Below are 27,832 nucleotides of genomic sequence, written 5' to 3' on the forward strand. Positions count from 1 at the left end.
TCCAGGTATGCCATAGCTCTAGCCCTGAGAGGGAAGCAGAGGGTCATCTTCACCAGCCCCATCAAGGCCCTGAGTAACCAGAAGTACAGAGAGATGTACGAAGAGTTCCAAGATGTTGGCTTGATGACTGGTGATGTCACCATCAACCCCACTGCCTCTTGCCTTGTCATGACCACTGAGGTACAACATCAGACCTTTCTGACCTCCGTCCCCTGCTCTCATCTGTCTCCTCTGCTCCATTCTATATTTTGGAGGGATAAGGATAAAATGGAAGACTCATTTCTGTTGGGCATTTGTGTATACATTGGAGAATAAAGTAAACTTCCCCTTATTGTTTCAGATCCTGAGGAGCATGTTGTACCGAGGGTCAGAGGTCATGAGAGAGGTGTCCTGGGTCATCTTTGATGAGATCCATTACATGAGAGATGCAGAGCGTGGCGTGGTCTGGGAAGAGACCATCATCCTGCTCCCTGACAATGTCCACTATGTCTTCTTGTCCGCCACCATCCCCAACGCCAAGCAGTTTGCTGAGTGGATCTGCCACCTCCACAAACAGGTAGGGTTTATTTAATTAACTTGGTCACTTACTTGACTTATCCCTTGGTTCCTATTAGAAGCGCAGGCTGTTGACGGATGTCCCCCATCTTGTGCTTCCAGTGGTGTCCACCACATATCCTATTACTTTTAAAGACCGGTCCCCCCGGCACTGTCTAGTGACCGGTCCCCCCGGCACTGTCTAGTGACCGGTCCCCCCGGCACTGTCTAGTGACCGGTCCCCCCGGCACTGTCTAGTGACCGGTCCCCCCGGCACTGTCTAGTGACCGGTCCCCCCGGCACTGTCTAGTGACCGGTCCCCCCGGCACTGTCTAGTGACCGGTCCCCCCGGCACTGTCTAGTGACCGGTCCCCCCGGCACTGTCTAGTGACCGGTCTGCCATCCCCCTGGCTGCCCAGTGTCACTCCAGTGCCAGACTAACCTTGGTCAGCAGAAGGACTGGGCCGCAACACTGGCTGTTCCCTTTCGAAGGCCGAGCACACACTTGGAAAGAATTGACTGAATCGAATTAACTGTAAATAAAGGTTGAATAAATAGTGATTGTGATGAGATGCTAATACTTTACTGGTGACTTCCTCTTGTCCCCATGCAGCCCTGTCACGTGGTGTATACTGACTTTCGGCCCACCCCCCTGCAGCACTACATCTTCCCAGCAGGTGGCGACGGACTTCACCTTGTGGTGGATGAGAACGTAAGGACATCCACAATACCAGAGGTTTCCTCTGTCTTGACTGTGACAACACGATACTTTCTGCATTTACTATACACACTCACACACAGATGATGCACACCCTGTCATGGTGGAAATACACTTAATTCACTTCCTTGTACAGTCATTTGATAGATGTATCCATAAAGATAAAGTGGAAATGTTTAGGAGCAGCAAGGGCTCAGTTGTGAAGTGGATGACCACACAAGCTCACAGAACAGTACAGGCTGACGCGTGTAGCGCATAAATATTGTAATTCCTCAGTTGCAACGCTCACTACCGAGTTCCAAACCGCCTCTGGAAGCAACGTTAGCACAATAACTGTTAGTTGGGAGCTTCATGAAATGGGTTTCCATGGCCGAGCAGCCGCACGCACACAAGCCTAAGATCACCATGCGCAATGCCAAGTGTTGGCTGGACTGGTGTAAAGCTCTGCGCCATTGGAATCTTGAGCAGTGGAAACGCATTGTCCGGAGTGATGAATCACGCTTCAGCATCTTGCAATCCGACAAGCTAATCTGGGTTTGGCGGATGCCAGGAGATTTATTTTATTTTTATTGAACCAGGTAGGCCAGTTAAGAACAAGTTCTCATCTACAACTGCGACCTGGTCAAGATAAAGCAAAGCAGTGCGACACAAACAACAACACATAAACAAACGTACAGTCTATAACACAATAGAAAAATGTATGTACAGTGTATGCGAATGTAGTAAGATTATGGAGGTAAGGCAATACATAGGTCATAGTGGTGAAATAATTACAATTTAGCATTAACACGAGTGATAGATGTGCAGAAGATGAATGTGCAAGTAGATACTGGGGTGCAAAGGAGCAAAAAAACGAATAACAATATGGGGATGAGGTAGTTGGGTGGGCTGTGTACAGGTGCAATGATCGGTAAGCTGCTCTGACAACTGATGTTTAAAGTTAGTAAGGTAGTAATGCTACCTACCCCAATGCATAGTGCCAACTGTGAAGGAGGAATAATGGTCTGGGGCTGTTTTTCATGGTTCGGGCTAGGTCTGTGGTTAAGCATTGCTTGCATCACGCTGTTGTCGTAACAGGCCAGATGGGTTACAGTGATGAGAGCACACAAAAATCACTCCATTATTTAGGTTTGGTTTACAATGTCTGTCGGTGGGATGACTAAGCATGGTGTTAGGTACCTGGCTAAACATACAAGTAGCAGCTTAGTGATAGCCATTCACACCTCTGGGAATAGTAGCTTAGTGATAACTATTCACACCTCTGGGAATAGTAGCTTAGTGATAACTATTCACACCTCTGGGAATAGTAGCTTAGTGATAACTATTCACACCTCTGGGAATAGTAGCTTAGTGATAGCCATTCACACCTCTGGGAATAGTAGCTTAGTGATAACTATTCACACCTCTGGGAATGACCGATGTGTTGAATATTAGGGCCGGATGTTGACTGTCCAGATTGCTTACAACTATTAAAGTTTTATCCTTCAACACAGAAGACCAAACTGCGTCGAAGTTATATCTGTCAGTTTGTAATAGAATGTGAAATGAGCCCAGAGTGTCTGATATTGTCTACTCTGGGGTCGGTTATTGATCCAGTGTCTGATCGTACCTACTCTAGGGTCGGTTATTGATCCAGTGTCTGATCGTACCTACTCCAGGGTCGGTTATTGATCCAGTGTCTGAGCGTACCTATTCCAGGGTCGGTTATTGATCCAGAGTGTCTGATCGTGTCTACTCCAGGGTCGGTTATTGATCCAGTGTCTGATCGTACCTAATCCAGGGTCGGTTATTGATCCAGAGTGTCTGATCGTGTCTACTCCGGGGGCGGTTATTGATCCAGAGTGTCTGATCGTGTCTACTCTAGGGTCGGTTATTGATCCTGTGTCTGATCGTGTCTACTCCAGGGTCGGTTATTGATCCAGTGTCTGATCGTGTCTACTCCAAGGTCGGTTATTGATCCAGAGTGTCTGATCGTGTCTACTTTAGGGTCGGTTATTGATCCAGCGCGTCTGATCGTGTCTACTCTAGGGTCGGTTATTGATCCAGTGTCTGATCGTGTCTACTCCAGGGTCGGTTATTGATCCAGAGTGTCTGATCGTGTCTACTCGAGGGTCGGTTATTGATCCAGTGTCTGATCGTACCTACTCCAGGGTCGGTTATTGATCCAGAGTGTCTGATCGTGTCTACTCTAGGGTCGGTTATTGATCCAGTGTGTCTGATCGTATCTTGTCTCCTCCAGGGAGAGTTCAGAGAGGACAACTTCAACACGGCCATGCAGGTGCTGAGAGACACAGGGGACTCTGGGGGTAGCAGCGGAGGTGGCAAGTGGGACACCAAGGGACGCAAAGGAGGAACACGAGGTGTGTGACTAACTGCCTATACTGCTGACCACAAGTATCAATGTGAGCAAAGTTTTGTCAGATGATTCAGTGTCATCTAAATGTGGGTTTCAAAATTCCTGGAATGTTACCCAAAATCCCCTGTTTTGTTCACTGTGTTTTGACTTTAGGGCCGTCCAACGTGTTCAAGATCGTGAAGATGATCATGGAGAAGAACTTCCAGCCGGTTATCATCTTCAGCTTCAGTAAGAAGGAGTGTGAGGCCTACGCCCTGCAGGTGTCCAAGCTGGACTTCAACACAGGTAGCTACTCCCTCGATGGGGGGGTGGGGGGGGCTGTCCTAATGGGAATTAATTAGAGCACACCATAGCAATGCGCTTTGCAGTGTAAAACGGATGATTCTTATTGGACATGTTCAGGTAGTCTGCCTCCACCAGCCTGTTTTCTTCTATTTTGTGCTTGCTGAGTACAACCATGTACCTCCTCCAAGGGTGGGAGGGGAATGTCAGGAATTTAGCTAACAGTGTTTTTAATAGTCGGCATCACTCAAAAGGGATTCAAACGGGGCCTAAAATTAACACCTGCCAGCTTCGGGTAGATTTCACCAGCCACGTTGGCGTGTGGTCAGGGCTCTGTCGGGGGGGGGGGGGGGGGGGGGGGGGGGGGGTCTGTATGGTGTGTGGCTCCACAGTGCTAGCATTTCACTCGCATTTGTAAATAAAAATTGTGCTGTGTGTGTTGTCTGTATGGTGTGTGTGTGGTGTCTGTATGGTGTGTGTGTAGTGTGTGGTGTCTGTATGATGTGTGGGAGGTCATTTTTTTTTGTAAAAAGGTATTTTGGAATCTACCAGCCACAAAATGTTAATTTTAACTGTACATGTAACTCACTGCTCTCTCTCCTTTGCTCTGTCTGTGGTGTGACTGACAATACAAACTAAATCCACTGATTTGAAGGCAGAGCATGCCAGCCATGGGCCACATAAAAGCATGCCACTCAACACTGGACTACACAACCTTTCTGTGGGCAGATGTGTCCCAAATGGAACTCTATTCACTACTTTTCACCAGGGCCCATTCAGAATAGAGTCCTTTTTGATACGTAGCCATGGAATGGCTATTAAACACTTGACGACACTATGTGCCAGTATGTTATGCAGACTATGCTGATTCATAGCGCGATGATCCTGAGTAGCAGCAGGATGATAAATCTAGGCTGCAGATTTAATTGGTTAACTGTGGAAAAACACACGAGTCAGAGTACGTTCTGCGTAGCTGGTCGAAAGTTTACGCTTTCGTGTGTGATTTGATTAAGTCGGTTAAGTGCAAGAGCACCAAATGTTCTCTGTCAACCGGCCAGACTAGGATGGCTGCATATCCAGCGAGCTGACTCCTCCAGCAGACATCAATATGCCCCATTGTGCTTTCTCGGCTGCTTTTAGATCTCTGCTCCACTTACAGTGAAGAAATGCATTGTGGGGTACTGCCCAGTCAGTCTCTAAGGGGGGAGAGACAACACGGTGTAATGATGGAGCAGATAAATCTTGGCTTGACCCTACAGAGGTTTCTATCCCTCCATCCTGACCAGAGGCTGTTTGTACTAAAATAACAAATATTTTGACATTCTTCCTCCCTTTGTTGTTGCGTTGCAACACACTGACTCTGATACATCTTGTGAAAGATTTTGTATTTACACAACCAATTTCACTAAGCCCTGCGTGCGTGTGTGATGTGTGGTTTACGCAGAAGGTTTTACAATTCCTCTCTCTCACAAAAACCTGTTTATCACCATAGCAGTTCTTTAATAGCATCGTGATAAGGAGCAGAACTGTTGTAGTTTTGTGTAAGTTGTATTTCTAGAAACAGAGGTGCTGGTCTGTTTTCAGGTTTAAATCCAGTGTTTAACTCTGTCCTCAGGACTCCAAGGGCTGCACATCATTTAGTTTTTTGCATAGTACTACACAGCTGATTCAAATAATAATCCAGCTTTGATTATTTAACTCAGCTGTGTAGTACTAGGGCAAAAAAACAAAATGTGCAGCTCTTTGTGTCCCGAGGACATCAAAGATTGTAGTAATGCTATTGACGATCATAGAGAGAAGGGAGCCACGTGCTTCAGTCTTTCTCTTCTCTCTCTTTCCTGACCCCATGCCATCTTTTTCTCTTTCCCCTCCCCCCTCTAATGAACTTCTCTTCCTGGGGTTGAATCCTTTATGACACATTGTTTCTGGAACTGTCAGGCATGGCTTTTCCTCTGACACTGGCCCTGGAATCAACCAACCAACAGCATCACAGACTGACTGGCTCTATGATGAGTAGTCACGTGTTGAAGTGTCTGCTGCTGTCTAATTGACTGATAAAGTGTCCCGTTGTTAAATAAGTAGTCTATCACTTGACTAGGCCACCAAAAGAATCGGGCTATGATAAATGGTCATATGTTTGTTTCTCAGGCTGACCTGGATGTCATCTGATTAACTGTATGGCGTGGCGTTCTGTGTGGTGTGGTGCCTGTATAGTGTGTGTGTGGTGTGGTGCCTGTATAGTGTGTGTGTGGCGTGGCGCCTGTATAGTGTGTGTGTGGCGTGGCGCCTGTATAGTGTGTGTGTGGCGTGGCGCCTGTATAGTGTGTGTGTGGCGTGGCGCCTGTATAGTGTGTGTGTGGCGTGGCGCCTGTATAGTGTGTGTGTGGCGTGGCGCCTGTATAGTGTGTGTGTGGCGTGGCGCCTGTATAGTGTGTGTGTGGCGTGGCGCCTGTATAGTGTGTGTGGCGTGGCGCCTGTATAGTGTGTGTGTGTGGCGTGGCGCCTGTATAGTGTGTGGCGTGGCGCCTGTATAGTGTGTGTGTGTGGCGTGGCGCCTGTATTGTTGCGCCTGTGTGTGTGGGGCGCCTGTATTGTGTGTGTGGGGCGCCTGTATTGTGTGTGTGGGGCGCCTGTATTGTGTGTGGCGGGGCGCCTGTATTGTGTGTGGCGGGGCGCCTGTATTGTGTGTGGCGGGGCGCCTGTATTGTGTGTGGCGTGGCGCCTGTATAGTGTGTGTGTGTGTGGCGTGTGTGTGTGTGTGTGTGGCGTGGCGCCTGTATAGTGTGTGTGTGTGGCGTGGCGCCTGTATAGTGTGTGTGTGGCGTGGCGCCTGTATAGTGTGTGTGTGGCGTGGCGCCTGTATAGTGTGTGTGTGGCGTGGCGCCTGTATAGTGTGTGTGTGGCGTGGCGCCTGTATAGTGTGTGTGTGGCGTGGCGCCTGTATAGTGTGTGTGTGGCGTGGCGCCTGTATAGTGTGTGTGTGGCGTGGCGCCTGTATAGTGTGTGTGGCGTGGCGCCTGTATAGTGTGTGTGTGTGGCGTGGCGCCTGTATAGTGTGTGGCGTGGCGCCTGTATAGTGTGTGTGTGTGGCGTGGCGCCTGTATTGTTGCGCCTGTGTGTGTGGGGCGCCTGTATTGTGTGTGTGGGGCGCCTGTATTGTGTGTGGCGGGGCGCCTGTATTGTGTGTGGCGGGGCGCCTGTATTGTGTGTGGCGGGGCGCCTGTATTGTGTGTGGCGTGGCGCCTGTATAGTGTGTGTGTGTGTGTGGCGTGTGTGTGTGTGTGGCGTGGCGCCTGTATAGTGTGTGTGGCGTGGCGCCTGTATAGTGTGTGTGTGGCGTGGCGCCTGTATAGTGTGTGTGTGGCGTGGCGCCTGTATTGTTGCGCCTGTGTGTGTGTGTGGGGCGCCTGTATTGTGTGTGGCGGGGCGCCTGTATTGTGTGTGGCGGGGCGCCTGTATTGTGTGTGGCGGGGCGCCTGTATTGTGTGTGGCGGGGCGCCTCTATTGTGTGTGGCGGGGCGCCTGTATTGTGTGTGGCGGGGCGCCTGTATAGTGTGTGTGTGTGGCGTGGCGCCTGTATTGTGTGTGTGGGGCGCCTGTATTGTGTGTGTGGGGCGCCTGTATTGTGTGTGTGGGGCGCCTGTATTGTGTGTGGCGGGGCGCCTGTATTGTGTGTGGCGGGGCGCCTGTATTGTGTGTGGCGGGGGGCCTGTATTGTGTGTGGCGGGGCGCCTGTATTGTGTGTGGCGGGGCGCCTGTATTGTGTGTGGCGTGGCGCCTGTATAGTGTGTGTGTGTGTGTGGCGTGTGTGTGTGTGTGGCGTGGCGCCTGTATAGTGTGTGTGGCGTGGCGCCTGTATAGTGTGTGTGTGGCGTGGCGCCTGTATAGTGTGTGTGTGGCGTGGCGCCTGTATTGTTGCGCCTGTGTGTGTGTGTGGGGCGCCTGTATTGTGTGTGGCGGGGCGCCTGTATTGTGTGTGGCGGGGCGCCTGTATTGTGTGTGGCGGGGCGCCTGTATTGTGTGTGGCGGGGCGCCTGTATTGTGTGTGGCGGGGCGCCTGTATTGTGTGTGGCGGGGCGCCTGTATTGTGTGTGGCGGGGCGCCTGTATTGTGTGTGGCGGGGCGCCTGTATTGTGTGTGGCGGGCCGCCCGTATTGTGTGTGGCGGGCCGCCCGTATAGTGTGTGTGTGGCGGGGCGCCCGTATAGTGTGTGTGTGGCGGGGCGCCCGTATAGTGTGTGTGTGGCGGGCCGCCCGTATAGTGTGTGGCGGGGCGCCCGTATAGTGTGTGGCGGGGCGCCCGTATAGTGTGTGGCGGGGCGCCCGTATAGTGTGTGTGTGGCGGGGCGCCCGTATAGTGTGTGTGTGGCGGGCCGCCCGTATAGTGTGTGTGTGGCGGGGCGCCCGTATAGTGTGTGTGTGGCGGGGCGCCCGTATAGTGTGTGTGTGGCGGGGCGCCCGTATAGTGTGTGTGTGGCGGGGCGCCCGTATAGTGTGTGTGTGGCGGGGCGCCCGTATAGTGTGTGTGTGGCGGGGCGCCCGTATAGTGTGTGTGTGGCGGGGCGCCCGTATAGTGTGTGTGTGGCGGGGCGCCCGTATAGTGTGTGTGTGGCGGGGCGCCCGTATAGTGTGTGTGTGGCGGGGCGCCCGTATAGTGTGTGTGTGGCGGGGCGCCCGTATAGTGTGTGTGTGGCGGGGCGCCTGTATAGTGTGTGTGTGTGTGTGTGTGTGGCGGGGCGCCTGTATAGTGTGTGTGTGTGTGTGTGGCGGGGCGCCTGTATAGTGTGTGTGTGGGGCGTGGCGCCTGTATAGTGTGTGTGTGGGGCGTGGCGCCTGTATAGTGTGTGTGTGGGGCGTGGCGCCTGTATAGTGTGTGTGTGGGGCGTGGCGCCTGTATAGTGTGTGTGTGGGGCGTGGCGCCTGTATAGTGTGTGTGTGTGTGGCGTGGCGCCTGTATAGTGTGTGTGTGTGTGGCGTGGCGCCTGTATAGTGTGTGTGTGTGTGGCGTGGCGCCTGTATAGTGTGTGTGTGTGTGGCGTGGCGCCTGTATAGTGTGTGTGTGTGTGTGGCGTGGCGCCTGTATAGTGTGTGTGTGTGTGGCGTGGCGCCTGTATAGTGTGAGTGTGGCGTGGCGCCTGTATGGTGTCTGTATGGTGTGGCGTCTGTATGGTGTGGCGTCTGTATAGTGTCTGTATGGTGTGGCGTCTGTATGGTGTGGTGTCTGTATAGTAATGTGACCATGGCGTCTAGTATTTCTATAGCGGTGTGAACACATTTATATTTGAGTCATTTAGCAGGCTTCCTTATCTAGAGCAACTTACAGGAGCAAATAGGGTTAAGTGCCTTGCTCAAGGGCACATAGACAATGGTTTGCAAAGTCGGCTCGGGGATCTAACCAGCGACCTTTCGGGTATTGGCCCAAAGCTCTGCGCGTGGCAGATATGTGGTTGTGTGAGGACACCAACCGTAAGCCCGTTCTCCCTCTGGTTCTTTCATCTCCAGAACGTGTTTGTCTGTTTGGAACCTCTGTGCTAAGACATTAGGCATGTGTATATTAAATAACTCTTGATGTGTTTGTCTGTGTGATGGACTCTGTGTGTGTGTGTGTGACTCTGTGTGAGCGTGCGTGTGTGTTGGGTGTTTTCTAAAGAGTTTAACTTTGGGTCCAGTGCCAGAGAGTTGATGTACGCCCACAGGCTGTGGTGTGTGTCTGTTTGCTCGTTGGTGTCTGTCAGACTGACCTTACTCTGCAGTGTGGGCTAGGACTCCAGGGAGCAGGCGGACCGTGACACTACCCCACTATGACCACTTACACCAATAACCTAAGGAACCATTACTCAGGTCCAAAGCCAGAAAGATTCCAGCCCTGGTTACATTTGTAAGCAGCCAGTTGGGTTCTGAAGGAGAGGAGAGGCGCACTCTCCCATACCGGCACACACATGGGCCTGCCTACAGTCACCGTGGAGTGCAAATACAAGTCATGTATTTGAATATGAAAATGGCTGTGGGTTATCATATCTGCATGTATTTTATTCCTGTTTGCCTCAGTTCCTGGTCTGATCCATCAGACTGTCTATCACTGCATGTACTTTTACATAGTCTGCGCTGCAACATTGTTCTCAGACAAAACACTCACTACCTGCCCTGTCAGAGGGTCCTGTGTGGCTGTCTGTAGAGCGTGGCATTTGCAACGCCAGGGTTGTGGGTTTGATTCCTATGGGGCACCAGTACAAAAATGTATGCACTCACTACTGTAAGTGGCTCTGGATAAGAGCATCTGCTAAACGACTGACTCACTACTGTAAGTGGCTCTGGATAAGAGTGTCTGCTCAATTGACTCATGTAAATGTAGAAGGCTGTTGAGCTTTGGAGTGGTGGCGGAGGTGGCACTACACACGTCTGATGGTCAACCGTGTCAGTCAATATGCACATGTCCCATTTGTTTTTCCAGATGAGGAGAAGCAGCTTGTAGAGGAGGTGTTTAACAACGCTGTAGACTGTCTGTCTGACGATGACAAGAAGCTGCCTCAGGTGGGTCGGTTGATTTGAATATCATTAAATATATACACACTGAAAAAGCCTGATTTGCTTGTTTGCCATACATGCTGTTCTCACTTAAATCATTGATTTTGTTAGCCTTCTGGCGCCTTGTAAGCCATTTAAAACTTCCCCCATTTCCGTCAGCGACCACGCAGCCATTTCATGCACGCCACACAGCCATTTCATGCACGCCATACAAAGTCAATAGAGGCAGAAGAAATGTCTCCTGTCATGTTGAGCGCCACTCTAATAAAGTCTGTGTGAATTGGGTCTCCTTGATGTGTGGTCATCCGTGGCTATTAGAACTCTAACACACGAGCCACAGCAAAGAGCAACGTGAAGAGCTTGTTCTGAAATGGTTCAGCTTGGTGACATGCTGAAATATTTTGGAGGTTCTGAAAGTGGATTCTTTATAAGAGGGAGCCTGTAAAAGTTTCCACCACTCTCTCTGTGGTTCGCGCTAGTGGTTTTGATTACAAACACACACAATATTTCCTTATTTCTCTATCCCTTTATACCGTTAGTTCAGGCTGTATAGGATTTGTTCTCCTGTGGTTGTTTCTGATTGTGTAGTTTTAGCAGGCAGCCTAGCGATTAAGACAATTGGGACAGTAACCGAGAGGTTGCTGGTTCGAATCCTTGATCCGACTAAGTTAACCTGTCAACGTAATCCCTTGAGCAAGGAACTTAACCCTAATTGTTCCTGTAAGTCGCTCTGGATAAGAGCATCTGCTGAGTGACAAATGTAAAATTCTACTGAGCGGTGGTCGTTGGTTTATAGTGTAGTAGAGCTGTCAGAAGGCTGCTGCATTTTGAAGGCTGGCTCAGGGGGTCTGTTAATGGTCACAACCATGTGTGTGGCTCTGCTAGGGTCAGAGGAGGACAGAGCATTTATATTCTTCAGATGGATGGCTGGCTTAAGCTAGTGTGAACAGTAAAACAAAGAAAATGTTTTACATTTTGATCTGACATTGTTGTATGGCTTCACTGATTTCTAGATTGTCCTGTCTTTGACATATGTTAGTGTGTCTTTAACAGGAAACGTGTTATATTAATCAAATGAATTATTATTGCTGTGTTTCCAGGTAGAGAATGTTCTACCACTACTGAAGAGAGGTATAGGGATTCACCACGGGGGACTGCTCCCCATCCTGAAGGAAACCATTGAGATCCTCTTCTCTGAGGGGCTAATTAAGGTAGGCCTTGCCGGTCTGGAACTTACCTGGATCTCACTTCAAATTATACAGAATGTTGTCATTCACTAGAAACCTTTTCACGCCATCACTCCCACCCCAAACATACTGTGCTGGCTTGGATATTGTCATTTCCAGCACGGTTCCAGCAACTATTATGGATCCAACCAGACTAGCACAGTACACCTCTGCTAATCTCAGCTCAATAGGGTGAAAAGGCTATAGCCATTTCTGTGTGTTTTAAATTGGAGTGAGTTTGCTAAATGTGATGTTGTTGATCCTCCCTCCTTAGGCGTTGTTTGCCACAGAGACCTTTGCCATGGGCATCAACATGCCTGCCCGCACCGTCCTGTTCACCAGCGCACGCAAGTTTGACGGCAAAGACTTCCGATGGGTAACACACCTTTTAATGAGCCAGGCTCCTGCTGGGTAACAAACCTTTTGATGAGCAAAGGCTCCCGCTGGGTAACACTCGTTTTGATGAGCAAAGGCTCCCGCTGGGTAACACTCGTTTTGATGAGCAAAGGCTCCCGCTGGGTAACACTCGTTTTGATGAGTCTGGCTCCTGCTGGGTAACACTCGTTTTGATGAGCCTTGCTCCCGCTGGGTAACACTCGTTTTGATGAGCCTGGCTCCCGCTGGGTAACACTCGTTTTGATCAGCCTGGCTCCCGCTGGGTAACACTCGTTTGTTGAGCCTGGCTCCCACAGACCTATGATTGTAACACGTTGGTAAAAACAGGGTCACTGCATTATGTTAGTGACTGACTGTGTCCTCATGGGGACGTTTTTCTTCATTGTAAGTTTCATCACTCCCTGGAATGATTAATAGCCTTAATTAGGTTCAACTCAATACCCACGTGTCTGTGGGTAATTTCTGCAATGTTGCTACCAGATTGACGGATGAGCCCAGGGTTAACTTCATGTAGTGCAGCGCTCTTCTCTCTTAACAGGTCATATTGAGGGTTCATCATTTCCGTTGTGTGTGTGTGCATTGACGCCTTTATAAGGCCACGGAGGCAGCACAGAGGGAGCTGGGAGTCTCTGGCGTAAGATAAACAGCCACGTTTTGTTTATGTGAGGAGTTGGGGGCCACGGGGCCGGCCGTGAATCAAGCTGTTGGGAATGAAAGGGACAGATCATTACACCGCTGGCTCGGCGAGGGATGGGGGGGAGAGAGGGAGAAAGGATGAGGAGAGAGGGAGAGGGAAGCGGCTGTCCAAGAGGCTTGCAAAGAACATCTGGTATTGTTAAACTGGTGCCAGAACACCACGCATGCAGTCAAGGCTTCCCTTCTCCTCCCCTTTTCTCTCCTTCCCTCCCTCAGTAACAAAACAGAGAGCAGAAATCCAGGGCCTCTTCGTGGGGTGACTGCTCCCTCTTATCTCGCTCCATATGCTCATATTTCTCCATCCCTCCTTCCTTCCCTTCTCCCTCAGAGATTTATGAGGAGAGGACCGTCCAGAGCCAGTCTTATAATCAGGACCTTATGATGTAGAGCACCAAAAATGCCCAAGAGATTATGATTGAATCTGCATGACGAAGGTATCAACAGAGCTGTTCGTGTTAGTTTCGTGGCAGAGAATGTTTATACAGTTACAGATGAAAGAAAATCTGTTGATTAGCCTAATCAGGGCCATGTGTGTCATGCAGCGTTAGTAAAGCAGAGGGTTTTAAAGCCAAGGGGCAAATCAAGGCCTTCCAGCTCTCCTCCATGTTAATGTTCTGAAGAGGTGTTGCAACGCCAGGGTAAAGTTTCAAGTTTTACTAGTCGTATGTATGGGATACACATGGTATACACCGTCCAACGAAATGCTTACTTGCTGGTTCCTCCTCGACAATGCAACAACAAAAGTGAAGAATATGATCATAAAGTAAATGGCTCAGGAGAATATAATTAACATTTTAGCATAAGTATCAAGTTTTATTAGTCACATGGGTGCCGAATACAACAGGTGTAGAGTTTACAGTGAAATGCTTACTTACGAGCCCCTAACCAACAATGCAGTTAAAAAAATAAATAAGAATAAGAAATAAAAGTAACAAGTAATTACAGAGCAGACGTAAAATAACAATAACGAGACTATATACAGGGGGTACCGGTACAGAGTCAATGTGCGGGGGCACTGGTTAGTTGAGGTAATATGTACATGTAGGTGGCGTTATTAAAGGGACTATGCATAGATGATAACAGAGAGTAGCAGCGGTGTAAAGGGGGGTATGCAAATAATCTGGGTAGCCATTTGATTAGACATTGAGGAGTCTTATGGCTTGGAGGTAGAAGCTGTTTAGAAGCCTCTTGGACCTAGACTTGGCACTAGACTTGGCTGTGCGGTAGCAGAGAGAAAAGTCTATGACTATGGTGGCTGGAGTCTTTGACAACTTTTAGGGCCTTCCTCTGACACCGCCTGGTATAGAGGTCCTGGATGGCAGGAAGCTTGGCCCCAGTGATGTACTGGGCCCTACGCACTACTCTCTGTAGTGCCTTGCGGTCAGAGGCCGAGCAATTGCCATACCAGGCAGTGATGCAACCAGTCAAGATGCTCGCGATGGTGCAGCTGTAGAACCTTTTGAGGATCTGAGGACCCATGCCAAATCTTTTCAGTCTCCTGAGGGGGAATAGGTTTTGTCGTGCCCTCTTCACTACTGTCTTGGTGTGCTTGGACCATGTTAGTTTGTTGCGGATGTGGACACCAAGGAACTTGAAGCTCTGATCCTGCTCCACTACAGCCCCGTCGATGAGAATGGGGGCACAGGGACTATTTTGGTCTGCTTAAAACTTGTTGGTATTACAGACTTAGACAGGGAGAGGTTGAAAATGTCAGTGAAGACACTTGCCAGTTGGTCGGCGCATGCTCGCAGTACACGTCCTGGTAATGTCTGGCCCTACGGCCTTGTGAATGTTGACCTGTTTAAAGGTCTTACATCGGCTGCGGAGAACGTGATCACACAGGCTTCCGGCAACAGCTGGTGCATCTCATGCATGTTTGTGTTATTTGCCTCGAAGCGAGCATAGAAGTAGTTTAGCTTGTCTGGTAGGCTCGTGTCACTGGGCAGCTCTCGGCTGTGCTTCCCTTTGTAGTCTGTAATGGTTTGCAAGCCCTGCCACATCCGACGAGCGTCAGAGCCGGTGTAGTACGATTCGATCTTAGTCCTGTATTGACGCTTTCCCTATTTGATGGTTCGTCGGAAGGCGTAGCGGGATTTCTTATAAGCTCCCGGGTTTGAGTCCCACTCTTTGAAAGCGGCAGCTCTAGCCTTTAGCTCAGTGCGATATTGCCTGTAATTCATTGCTTCTGGTTGGCGTATGTACGGTCGGTCAATGTGGGGACAACGTCGTCGATGTACTTATTGACGAAGCCAATGACGGATGTGGTGTACTCCTCAATTCCATCGGCGGAATCCCGGAACATATTCCAGTCTGTGCTAGCAAAACAGTCCTGTAACTTTTCATCTGACCACTTTTTATTGATTGAGTCACTGGTGCTTCCTGCTTTAATTTTTGCTTGTACGCAGGAATCAGGAGGATAGAATTATGGTCAGATTTGCCAAATGGATGGCGAGGGAGAGCTTTGTATACGTCTCTGTGTGTGGAGTAAAGGTGGTCTACAGTTTATTTTTTTCTCTCTCTGGAGAGATTTAATGTTCCCTGCATTCAAGTCCCCGGCTACAAGGAGTGGCGTCTCCTGGTGAGCGTTTTCCTATTTGCTTATGGCAGAATACAGCTCATTCAGTGCGGTCTTTGTGCCAGCGTCAGTCTGTGGTGATATATTGACACCTACGAAAAATACAGATGATTAACTCTCTTGGTAGATAGTGTGGTCTACAGCTTATCATGAGTTACTCTACCTCAGGTGAGCAAAACCTTGAGACTTCCTTAGATATTGTGCACCAGCTGTTATTTACAAAAATACATAGTCCGCCGCGCCTTGTCTTACCAGACTCCGCTGTTCTATCCTGCTGATACAGGGTATAACAAGCCAGCTGTATGTTGATAATGTCGTTGTTTAGCCACGACTCAGTGACGCATAACATTTTACAGTTTTAAATGACCCGTTGGTTGTTTAATCTTCCTCGTAGGTCATCGATTTTATTTTCCAAAGATTGCACGTCTGCTAGCAGAATGGAAGGAAGTGGGACTTTATTCGATCGCGTACGAGTTCTCAGAAGGCAGCCCTCCTTCTGGCCCCTTTTTCTCTGCCTCGTCTTCATACAAATGACGGGGATCTGGGCCTGTTCCCAGGAAAGCAGTATATCATACACATCAGGCTCGTCGGAGTTGTTAAAGGGAAAAAAGGATTCTGCCAGTCCGTGGTGCGTAATCGCTGTTCTGATTTCCTCAAGTTATTTTCTGTCATATGAGACCGTAGCAGCAACATTATGTACAATATATATATTTTTTAAATAATTTACAAACAACGCAAAGAAACAAAGAAAAAAAACAATTGGTTAGGGATATGTAAAACGTCAGCCTTGTTCTCCGGCGCCATCTTTATAATACAAGAATTACAATTTATAATATTTACACATGTTTGGGGGATTGGCCGCAAGTAGTGTAAATGTTGCATAAAAAACCCAATCTACTTTCAGGAGCATACTCCAGCTGACTGTTCGAGCTCCTAATTGGTTCAGAAAAAAGTATTTGAACATGTACATTTAGACCTCTAAAAAAATCCTTCCCATGACATTCTGTACACATTGGTTCGAATGACTAGAAACGGAAATAGTTTTCCTTGTTTCATTGGTCCTACACGTTTATTCTGCTCTACATTACAACTTTGTGTGAATGTTGACGTGCTGTGTGTGTGTGACCATATTAATGAGTTGTGCGCCTCTCTCTCTCTCTCTGTTAGATCACGTCTGGCGAGTACATCCAGATGTCTGGCCGAGCTGGCAGGAGAGGGATGGACGAGAGAGGCATTGTCATCTTCATGGTTGATGAGAAGATGAGCCCTGCAGTGGGGAAACAGCTGCTCAAGGTACTACTGACTCCACAGACTGCACACTGGGGCTTTTAAATAACAGCCGTGTGTGTCTGTGGAACATATTCTTAGAGATGAATGATTAATCATCATAGTTTATCTCCATGTGTATACTTTGTGTCAATACACACACGAACCATTGGGATGCCTAAAGTGTTGGCATTGATATCTTCTTTAGACGTTATACAGTGTATGTACTAAGACATGTGTTATGAGTCCCTGTAGACTTTGGCCAGTTGTAAAACCCGTTCAGCACCAGACCAGTAACTCTTGGAACATTGCAACAATCCTAACCCCTGTTGGGATGATGTCAAAATGGTTCTCGTGCCAACACAGCTCCCCGAGTGTTCTCAAAACGACTCAATTTCTCCCCTCCACACGCTGTCCAAGTGACATACAGACTGCGAATGATTGCAATGAGGGGGTTGGGGAGATTAAGGGATTTACAATCACAACCTGAGCCAAGACCCTCATATCCTCCTGAGCTGCAGTGGGAGAGTGAGTCAGTCGTTTTAGGGTTGTCTACTGGGTCATAGAGCTCCTTCCCGGCCCTCGGGTCGTTTACGAACACGCTCCACAGCCGAACACACACAGGCGTGTGCAGAAAAACACTTCTCTGAACCGTTAGCAACTTCCTGACCCACGGGTCATTTACAAACTCACTCAGCTATAGCCAAACACTTCTCCTAAACTTTAGGGAGCCATAATCAGGTACCTAAGGACTCTTGGTATGATTAACTGACTTACACGTTCAAACCTCAACCCCCTTCCTGATCCATTTTTGGAGTTCTGTAGAAGTTTTGCATAGGGAGTCATGATATGACCAGGGACGTCTGGAGCCTTGGTTTGATTAACAGGCTTGCAGGCCTCAAACTCCAAACCTTAAACCTCTTTCTCTCCATTTAGGGGTCCTGTCGTGTTGAAGTTGTCTCTGGGATAACAGTCAGTCCTCCATGTCTCTGCTCTGGTACCTTGGGTTGTTGGTCCTGGGTTGAGATCCATTTAGGCTTGCACAACTGGGTCTTTAATGGGCCAAGGGGCGGTTTAACACATGACAGATGAATGGCAGGGAGTGAGATGTCTCATTTTAAATGATTATCTGGCCTCGCTGGAGATCTCATTTCTCTTCTGACTATTCTGTTGTAATCGCTCACTAAGACTTTCGATTGCACAAGAAAGTATCTGCGAAACTCAAACTGCCCTTGGCTTTGTTGACGAGTGGTCTCAAAACAGTTGAAACGATAACGAAGTGCATTCCCCGCCACTGTTTCGGTAAAAAGCTGATGGATGGGGATGGAGAAATGTAACCACTCATAAATTCATAAAGATATGGATGCGTGTTTTTCAGGCTATATTTGGTTTGTTTACATGTACATTGTTTACTAACATTGGAGTAAAACAAGCTTATATTTTGGGTTCTGATGGAGTGTGGCAGCTCATGAGGCATTTAGAAGTTATGTTCTAAAATAATCAATGGGTATATATCATTAATTTAGAACTCTGGAAATGAATGTAGCAACTGCTGATTGCCCCTTTAAGTCCCTCACCAACAGCTGGTATTGATTTCAATGGGAGGGTCAAACTCCATGTTCGTGTTTCATTCTCTCACCACAGGAGTTGTCAGAGTAAGACGTGATGACAATGTTTAACTGATTCAAGATCTGTTCAGTTTAAACTGTACCATGAGATGCTCAGCTCTCCTTATGACATGCATTGATTTGGGGTTGTAGTCAAACCCTTCATTTCAATTTAGTCAGTTGATCTGAAATTGAACAGCATGACTTGGTCTTCTCTACCGTATGTTCACCGAGTTACTCATTATTCCTTATGACAGTATGTCTACTGAATGACCATATTCTTAGGACTGGGTGATATGGCCTAGAAATCATATAAGATTATTTTCAAACTTATGGGTGATTCACAATATACACTATACACTGCATTCGGAAAGAATTCAGACCCCTTGACTTTTCCACAATTTGTTACTTTACAGCCTTCTAAAATAGATTTATCTCATCAATCTATACACAATACCCTATATAATGACAAAGCAAAACAGGTTTCATACATTTTTACAGATATATAAAAAAAACATGTACTGAAATATAACATTTACATAAGTATTCAGTACTTTGTTGAAGCACCTTTGGCAGCGATTACAGCCTTGAGTCTTCTGGGTATGACGCTTCAAGCTTGGCACACCTGTATTTGGGGAGTTTCTCCCATTCTTCTCTGCAGATCCTCTCAAGCTCTGTCAGGTTAGATGGGGAGTGTCGCTGCACAGTTATTTTCAGCTCTCTCGAGATGTTCGATCGGGTTCAAGTCTGGGCTCTGGCTGGGCCTCTCAAGGACATTCAGAGACTTGTTCCAAAGCCACTCCTGTGTTGTCTTGGCTGTGTGCTTAGGATCCTGAGTGCTCTGGAGCAGGTTTTCATCAAGGATCTCTCAGTACTTTTCTGTGTTCATCTTTCCCCTGCCGCTGAAAAACAATCCCAAAGCATGATGCTGCCACCACCATGCTTCACTGTAGGGATGGTGCCAGGTTTCCTCCAGAGAGTCCTTTAGGCGCCTTTTGGCAAACTCCAAGCAGGCTGTCATGTGCCTTTTTTACTGAGGAGTGGCTTCTGTCTGGCCACTCCACCATAAAGGCCTGATTGGTGGAGTGCTGCAGAGATGGTTGTCCTTTTGGAAGGTTCTCATCTCCACAGTGGAGCTCTGTCAGTGACATCTGGTTCTTGGTCCCCTCCCTGATCAAGGTCCTTCTCCCCCCGATTGCTCAGTTAGGCGGGGCCGCCAGCTTTAAGTCGTGGTGGTTCCAAACTTCTTCCATTTGCGAATGATGGAGGCCACTGTTCTTGTGGACCTTCAATGCTGCAGACATTGTTTTGTTACCTTTCCCCAGATCTGTGCCTCGACACAATCCTGTCTCGGACCTCTACGTACAATTCCTTCAACATCATGGCTTTGTTTTTGCTCTGACATGCACTGTCAACTGTGGGACCTTTTTATATAAACAGTGCCTTTCCAAATCATGTCCAATGAATTGAATTTACCACAGGTGGACTCCAAGTCGTAGAAACATCTCAAGGATGATCAATGGAAACAGGATGTACCAGAGCTCAATTTTGAATCTCATAGTAAAAGGTCTGAAATACTTACGTAAATAGGTTATTTTTTAAATGTGCAAAAATTCTAACCTGTTTTCGCTTTGTCGTTATGGGGTATTGTGTGTAGATTGAGGGGGAAAAACATATTTAATCCATTTTAGAATAAGGCTGTAAGGTAACATGTGGGGAAGGGGTCTGAATACTTTCTGAATGCGCTGTAGATACAAAAGTATGTGGACACGCCTTCAAATGGGTGGATTCAGCTTCTTCAGCAACACCCGTTGCTGACAGGTGTATAAAATCGAGCACACAGCCATGCAATCTCCATATACAAACTTTGGTAGGAGGATGGCCTTACTGAAAAGCTCAGTGACTTTCAATGTGGCACTGTCATAGGATGCCACCTTTCCAACAAGTCACTTCGTCAAATTTCTGCAATCCTAGAGCTGCCCTGGTCAACTGTATGTGCTGTTATTGGGAAAGTGGAAACGTTTAGGAGCAACAACATATCAGCCGTGAGGTGGTAAGCAACATAAGCTCACAGAATGGGACCACCGAGTGCTGAAACACGTAGTGCGTAAAAATTGCCTGTTTTCGGTTGCAACCCTCGTTACCAAGTTCCAAACTGCCTTTCGAAGCAATGTCAGCACGAGAGCTGTTCGTCGGTAGCTTGATGAAATGGGTTTCCATGGCCGAGCAGCCTCACACAAGCCTAAGATCACCATGCGCAATGCCAAGCGTCGGCTTGTGTGGTGTGAAGCTCTGTGCCATTGGACTCTGGAGCAGTGGAAACGCTTTCTCTGGAGTGATGAATCACACTTCACCATCTGGCAGTCTGACGGACGAAACCGCGTGTGGCTGTTGCCAGGAGAACGCTATCTGCCTGACTACATCGTGCCAACTGTAAAGTTTGGAGGAGGAGGAATAATTGTCTGGGGCTGTTTTCCAATGTTCGGGATAGGCCCCTTAGTTCCAGGGAAGGGCAATCTTAACGCTACAGCATACAATGACATTCTAGGCTATTCTGTGCTTCCTACTCTGTGGCAACAATTTGGGGAAAGCCCTTTCCTGTTTCAGCATGACAGTGCTCCCGTGCACAAGGCGAGGTCCAACCGGTTCGTCAATTTTTAAACATGTGTCTTTAAGCTCACTGTTTGATGAATTAAGACACAAATGACTCGGGAGCCAGAGATCAGTAAAAGAAACTATACATGTCCCGACCATTCTCCTCCTGCCCCGCTGGCTTTGCCAGATTCTGCCGTTACTCTCCTGAAGTTGCCAGTAATAGGCTACACAAGGAATCGGGAAACTATGTCATGTGGAATGCCAATTTATCTTACCATTTTTACCGATGTGCGTGCAAATTATGGTTTTCAAATGCACATTTTCATTTAATTTATAATACCGTCTTATCTTAAAATCATTGTCATGAGGTTAATGGAAATTCTATCCAAATCTAAATGAAAATGATACAATTTTAAAAGTTAATTCTATTGCCATTGCCAGCTATGGAAAAATAGCCTACATAAAGCCAACAAATAACTGCAGCCTGTGGGTAGAAAACATCCTGATTTAAAAAAAAATACATGTCTTTATAAATCACATTGGCTACACATGGCCTGTCTCCAACAAACATGAAATATTGTATCAACTATTCATTTCGGTCCAGCCTGAAGCTTGCACTAGCAAATTTGCAACATTGTGTAAAATATTCTGGGCCTTCAGTTTCCAGCACCAGTGAGCTCGGAACAGACACAGTTGTAGGCTATTTGTGCAAGGGATAAGAAGCAGTGCTTGACTTGGGCAGGAGCTCACCAGAGCTGAATACCAACACCACCTCAAATGTTCTACTGCTTGAGCTCCTGTTCCTCTTATTGAAGCTCCTGCAACTAAATATAAACCGTACCAGCACCCGAAATGAGTACCGCAATCTTTCAGTCCAAGCCGAGCACTGATAAAATAAGCCCACCTGATTACTTCTTATGGCGTTTTAACTGGATCAGAGCGTTACATTTTTCCCTTTCACCCTGAGTGGTTATTGAAAGGCAGAGGGCTGGATAGATGTTTTCAAATACATTCAGGAACTTATCATTCTCAATGGATGTAAAAACAGACTTTGTTTGCTTGCTGTTTGAGTTGAAGAAAACATTACTTTGAGAAGCTCCACAGCTCATTAGTGGTTGTGGTTTAAGCCAATCAGAAATACTATCAGATCCCTATATTTACATGCAGGCCTACTTGTAAGCATAATCAGGTGCGCGTCCATACTCATCGTTGTGCAAAGAAATGTATCCACTCCGACAATGAGAAGGGTAAAAGGAATTATATTGAATGCTTTAACAGAAATGACTGTAACCAAGAAAACATCAATTAAAAGAATGAATGGTAACTGTACTTCCGGTGATATATGTAACGGGGAATTGATATACAGTAAGAATCAAACGCAAACAATTCACACAACAATGAAGTTATGAAACAATGAATGTACACAAATTGTTAGAGGAGAGTACATTCCTAGAGAGAAGTGTATCTGTGTACATGATCAATCCGACGTCAGCATTTACTGTTATATCGCCTCTGCAAAAGTCAGGGCATTTATACTTCTTGCACTTTGCAGTGCAGAGCTGTTGTGAAGGAAGTTGTTTAGGATGTGAGTTTGTGTTTATATAGGATGTACCGCTCCCACCTACCATAAACCATGTCAAAGCGGAGCTACACACAGCCCTCCGCATTTTTGCGTTTAGAAGGGTCATGGCGATGCGGATATATTTGCTACTGCTCTACAAAAAACATCTTGGTCGACCAACAGCCTATCGACCAGTTGACTAATTGGGGTCAGCCCTAGTGTGGAAGAACTTGACTGGTCTCCACAAAGCCCTGACCTGAATCGCCATGTCTCCAGTAGAGGTTGACCGATTAATCGGAATGGGCTATTTAATTAAGGCCGATTTCAAGTTTTCATAACAATCGGAAATCGGTATTTTTGGGCGCCGATTTCTTTTATTTTTTTTAATATACACTGCTCCAAAAAATAAAGGGAACACTTAAACAACACAATGTAACTCCAAGTCAATCACACTTCTGTGAAATCAAACTGTCCACTTAGGAAGCAACACTGATTGCACAACAGCATGTAAAGTTTATTGTCAAATGGAATAGACAACAGGTGGAAATTATAGGTAATTAGCAAGACACCCCCAATAAAGGAGTGGTTCTGCAGGTGGTGACCACAGACCACTTCTCAGTTCCTATGCTTCCTGGCTGATGTTTTGGTCACTTTTGAATGCTGGCGGTGCTTTCACTCTAGTGGTAGTATGAGACGGAGTCTACAACCCACACAGGTGGCTCAGGTAGTGCAGCTCATCCAGGATGGCACATCAATGCGAGCTGTGGCAAGAAGGTTTGCTGTGTCTGTCAGCGTAGTGTCCAGAGCATGGAGGCGCTACCAGGAGACAGGCCAGTACATCAGGAGACGTGGAGGAGGCCGTAGGAGGGCAACAACACAGCAGCAGGACCGCTACCTCCGCCTTTGTGCAAGGAGGAGCACTGCCAGAGCCCTGCAAAATGACCTCCAGCAGGCCACAAATGTGCATGTGTCAGCATATGGTCTCACAAGGGGTCTGAGGATCTCATCTCGGTACCTAATGGCAGTCAGGCTACCTCTGGCGAGCACATGGAGGGCTGTGCGGCCCCACAAAGAAATGCCACCCCGCACCATGACTGACCCACCGCCAAACTGGTCATGCTGGAGGATGTTGCAGGCAGCAGAACGTTCTCCAGGGCGTCTCCAGACTCTGTCACGTCTGTCATGTGCTCAGTGTGAAGCTGCTTTCATCTGTGAAGAGCACAGGGCGCCAGTGGCGAATTTGCCAATCTTGGTGTTCTCTGGCAAATGCCAAACGTCCTGCATGGTGTTGGGCTGTAAGCTCAACCCCCACCTGTGGACGTCGGGCCCTCATACCAGCCTCATGGAGTCTGTTTCTGACCGTTTGAGCAGACACATGCACATTTGTGGCCTGCTGTTTTGCATATCTGACTGAGCATACACGTATCTGACTGAGCGGTGGTATGCAGAAGCAGGCGCGTAAACATTAATTCAAACAGCACTTTCGTGCGTTTTGCCAGCAGCTCTTCGTTGTGCGTCAAGCATTGCGCTGTTTATGATTTCAAACCTATCAACTCCCGAGATGAGGCTGGTGTAACCGAAGTGAAATGGCTAGCTGGTTAGCGCGCGCTAATAGCGTTTCAAACATCACTCGCTCTGAGCCTTCTCGTGGTTGTTCCCCTTGCTCTGCATGGGTAACGCTGCTTCGATGGTGGCTGTTGTCATTGTGTTGCTGGTTCGAACCCAGGTAGGAGCGAGGAGAGGGACGGAAGCTATACTGTTACACTTGCAATACTAAAGTGCCTATAAGAACATCCAATAGTCAAAGGTTAATGAAATACAAATGGTATAGAGGGAAATAGTCCTATAATTTTTATAATAACTACAACCTAAAACTTCTTACCTGGGAATATTGAAGCCTCATGTTAAAAGGAACCACCAGCTTTCATATGTTCTCATGTTCTGAGCAAGGAACTGAAACGTTAGCTTTCTTACATAGCACATATTGCACTTTTACTTTCTTCTCCAACACTTTGTTTTTGCATTATTTAAACCAAATTGAACATGTTTCATTATTTACTTGAGGCTAAATTGATTTTATTGATGTATTATATTAAGTTAAAATAAGTGTTCATTCAGTATTGTTGTAATTGTCATGATCATTTTTTTTTTTATCGGCCGATTTAATCGGTATCGGCTTTATTGGTCCTCCAATAATCGGTATCGGCGTTGAAAAATCATAATTGGTCGACCTCTAGTCTCCAGCCAGCTTAACTACTCACTGGACCACTATGATCACTCGGCTACGCATGCCTCTCCCTAATGTTAATATGCCTTGTCCATTGCTCAATATGCCTTAGCTAACCCTTCAGTTCCACCTCCCACACATGCGGTGACATCACCTGGTTATTATGTTTCTAGAGACAATATCTCTCTCATCGTCACTCTATGCCTAGGTTTACCTCCACTGTATTAACGTGGTAATACCTTTTTCTGTACATTATGCCTTGAATCTATTCTATCGCGCCCAGAAACCTGCTCCTTTTACTCTGTTCCGAACGTACTAGACGCCCAGTTTTTATAGCCTTTTAGCCGTACCCTTATCCTACTCCTCCTCTGTTCCTCTGGTGATGTAGGGGTTAATCCAGGCCCTGCAGTGCCTAGCTCCTCTCCCATTCCCCAGGCACTCATTTGTTGACTTCTGTAACCGTAAAAGCCTTGGTTTCATGCATGTTAACTAGAGGTCAACCGATTATGATTTTTCAACGCCGATACCAATACCGATTATTGGAGGACCAAAAAAGCTGATACCGATTTAATTGGCCAATTTTTTTATTTATTTATAATAATGACAATTACAACAATACTGAATGAACACTTATTTTAACTTAATATAATACATCAATAAAATCAATTTAGCCTCAAATAAATAATGAAACATGTTCAATTTGGTTTAAATAATGCAAAAACAAAGTGTTGGAGAAGAAAGTAAAAGTGCAATATGTGCAATGTAAAAAAGCTAATGTTTAAGTTCCTTGCTCAGAAAGTGAGAACATATGAAAGCTGGTGGTTCCTTTTAACATGAGTCTTCAATATTCCCAGATAAGAAGTTTTAGGTTGTAGTTATTATAGGAATTATAACACTATTTTTCTCTATACCATTTGTATTTCATACACCTTTGACTATTGGATGTTCTTATAGGCCCTATAGTATTGCCAGTGTAACAGTATAGCTTCCGTCCCTCTCCTCGCCCCTACCTGGGCTCGAACCAGGAACACATCGACAACAGCCACCCTCGAAGCATTGTTACCCATCGCTCCACAAAAGCCTTGCAGAGCAAGGGGAACAACTACTTCAAGGTCTCAGAGCAAGTGATGTCACTGATTTGAAATGCTATTAGCGCGCACCCCACTAACTAGCTAGCCATTTCACATCGGTTAGACCAGCCTAATCTCAGGAGTTGATCGGCTTGAAGTCATAAACAGCTCAATGCTTGAAGCACAGCGAAGAGCTGCTGGCAAACGCACGAAAGTGCTGTTTGAATGAATGCTTACGAGCCTGCTCCTGCTTACCACCGCTCAGTCAGACTGCTCTATCAAATCATAGACTTATAACATAACACAGAAATATGAGCCTTAGTTTCCAGATTTGACCATAATAATGACCTATCATTTCGAAAACAAAACGTTTATTCTTTCAGTGAAATACGGAACAGTTACGTATTTTATCTAACGGGTGGCATCCCTAAGTCTAAATATTGCTGTTACGTAGCACAACCTTAAATGTTATGTCATAATTATGTACAATTCTGGCAAATTTATTACTCTCTTTGTTAGGATTAAATGGTCTTCACACAGTTCGCAATGAGCCAGGCGACCCAAACTGCAGCATATACCCTGACTGCTTGCACGGAACGCAAGAGAAGTGACACAATTTCCCTTGTTATAAGAAATTCATGTTAGCAGGCAATATTAACAAAATATGCAGGTTTAAAAATATATACTTGTGTATTGATTTTAAAGAAAGGCATTGATGTTTATGGTTAGGTACACATTGGTGCAATGACAGTGCTTTTTTCGCGAATGCGCTTGTTAAATAATCACCCGTTTGGCGAAGTAGGCTGTGATTCGATGAGAAATTAACAGGCACTGCATCGATTATATGCATAGCAGGACAAGCTAGATAAACTAGTAATATCATCAACCATGTGTAGTTATCTAGTGATTATGTTAAGATTGATTGTTTTTTATAAGATAAGTTTAATGCTAGCTAGCAACTTACCTTTGCTTCTTGCGGCACTCGCGTAACAGGTAGTCAGCCTGCCACGCAGTCTCCTCGTGGAGTGCAATGTAATTGGCCACAATCGGTGTCCAAAAATGCAGATTACCGATTGTTAGGAAAACTTGAAATCGGCCCTAATTAATTGGCCATTATAATTAATCGTTTGACCTCTAATGTTAACATCAGAAGCATCCTCCCTAAGTTTGTTTTATAAACTGCTTTAGCTCACACTGCCAATCCGGATGTCTTAGCCGTGTCTGAATCCTGGTTTAGGAAGACCACCAAAAACCCTGAAATTTCCATCCCTAACTATAACGTTTTCCGACAAGATACAACTGTCAAAGGGGGCGGAGTTGCAATCTACTGCAGAGATGGCCTGCAGAGTTCTGTCTTACTATCCAGGTCTGTACCCAAAGAATTTGAGCTTCTACTTCAAAAAATCCACCTTTCCAGAAACAAGTCTCTCACCGTTGTCGCTTGCTATAGACCACCCTCTGCCCCCAGCTGTGCCCTGGACACCATATGTGAATTGATTTCCCCCCCACCTATCTTCAGAGCTTGTGCTGCTAGGTGACCTAAACTGGGACATGCTTAACACCCCGGCCATCCTACAATCTAAGCTTGATGCCCTCAATCTCACACAAATGATCAATGAACCTACCAGGTACAACTCCAAATCCGTAAACACGGGCACCCTCATAGATATCATCCTAACCAACTTTCCCTCCAAATACACCTCTGCTGTCTTCAACCAAGATCTCAGCGATCACTGCCTCATTGCCTGCATCTGTAATGGGTCTGCGGTCAAAACGACCACCCCTCATCACTGTCAAACGCTCCCTAAAACACTTCAGGGTCAGGCCTTTCTAATCGACCTGGCCCGTGTATCCTGGAAGGATATTGACCTCATCCCATCAGTTTGAAGATGCCTTGTTATTCTTTAAGTGCCTTCCTCACCATTTTAAATAAGCATGCCCCATTCAAAAACATCAGGAACAGATGTATAGCCCTTGATTCACTCCAGACCTGACTGCCCTTGACCAGCACAAAAACATCCTGTGGCACACTGCACTAGCATCAAATATCCCCTGTGGTATGCAACTTTTCAGGGACGTTAGGAACCAATATACACAGGCAGTTAGGAAAGCTAAGGCTAGCTTTTTCAAACAGAAATTTGCATCCTGTAGCACAAACTCAAAAGTTCTGGGACACTGTAAAGTCCATGGAGAATAAGA

At 46.7% G+C, this 27,832-nt stretch overlaps 1 protein-coding gene and 1 non-coding gene across 4 annotated transcripts in view; both read left to right on the forward strand.

The window, feature by feature from the left end:
• The window catches only part of LOC129811279 (exosome RNA helicase MTR4), a 68,591-nt gene that overhangs the window by 3,918 nt on the left and 36,841 nt on the right, over positions 1–27,832 (forward strand). For all 3 annotated transcript variants that reach the window (XM_055862459.1, XM_055862475.1, XM_055862467.1), the window contains exons 6-14: positions 6–180; positions 341–556; positions 1,148–1,246; positions 3,492–3,612; positions 3,762–3,893; positions 10,341–10,420; positions 11,515–11,625; positions 11,915–12,016; positions 16,475–16,600. In XM_055862459.1, coding sequence (XP_055718434.1) covers positions 6–180; positions 341–556; positions 1,148–1,246; positions 3,492–3,612; positions 3,762–3,893; positions 10,341–10,420; positions 11,515–11,625; positions 11,915–12,016; positions 16,475–16,600 — 1,162 coding nt within the window. The remainder of the gene's footprint in view (positions 1–5; positions 181–340; positions 557–1,147; positions 1,247–3,491; positions 3,613–3,761; positions 3,894–10,340; positions 10,421–11,514; positions 11,626–11,914; positions 12,017–16,474; positions 16,601–27,832) is intronic.
• LOC129833862 (small nucleolar RNA SNORA35) lies at positions 910–1,039 on the forward strand. The gene has a single exon (XR_008756127.1). It is a non-coding gene; the product is annotated as a small nucleolar RNA SNORA35 (small nucleolar RNA).

The sequence above is a fragment of the Salvelinus fontinalis genome, chromosome 2 (assembly GCF_029448725.1).
Source record: "Salvelinus fontinalis isolate EN_2023a chromosome 2, ASM2944872v1, whole genome shotgun sequence".
Classification (NCBI taxonomy): domain Eukaryota; kingdom Metazoa; phylum Chordata; class Actinopteri; order Salmoniformes; family Salmonidae; genus Salvelinus; species Salvelinus fontinalis.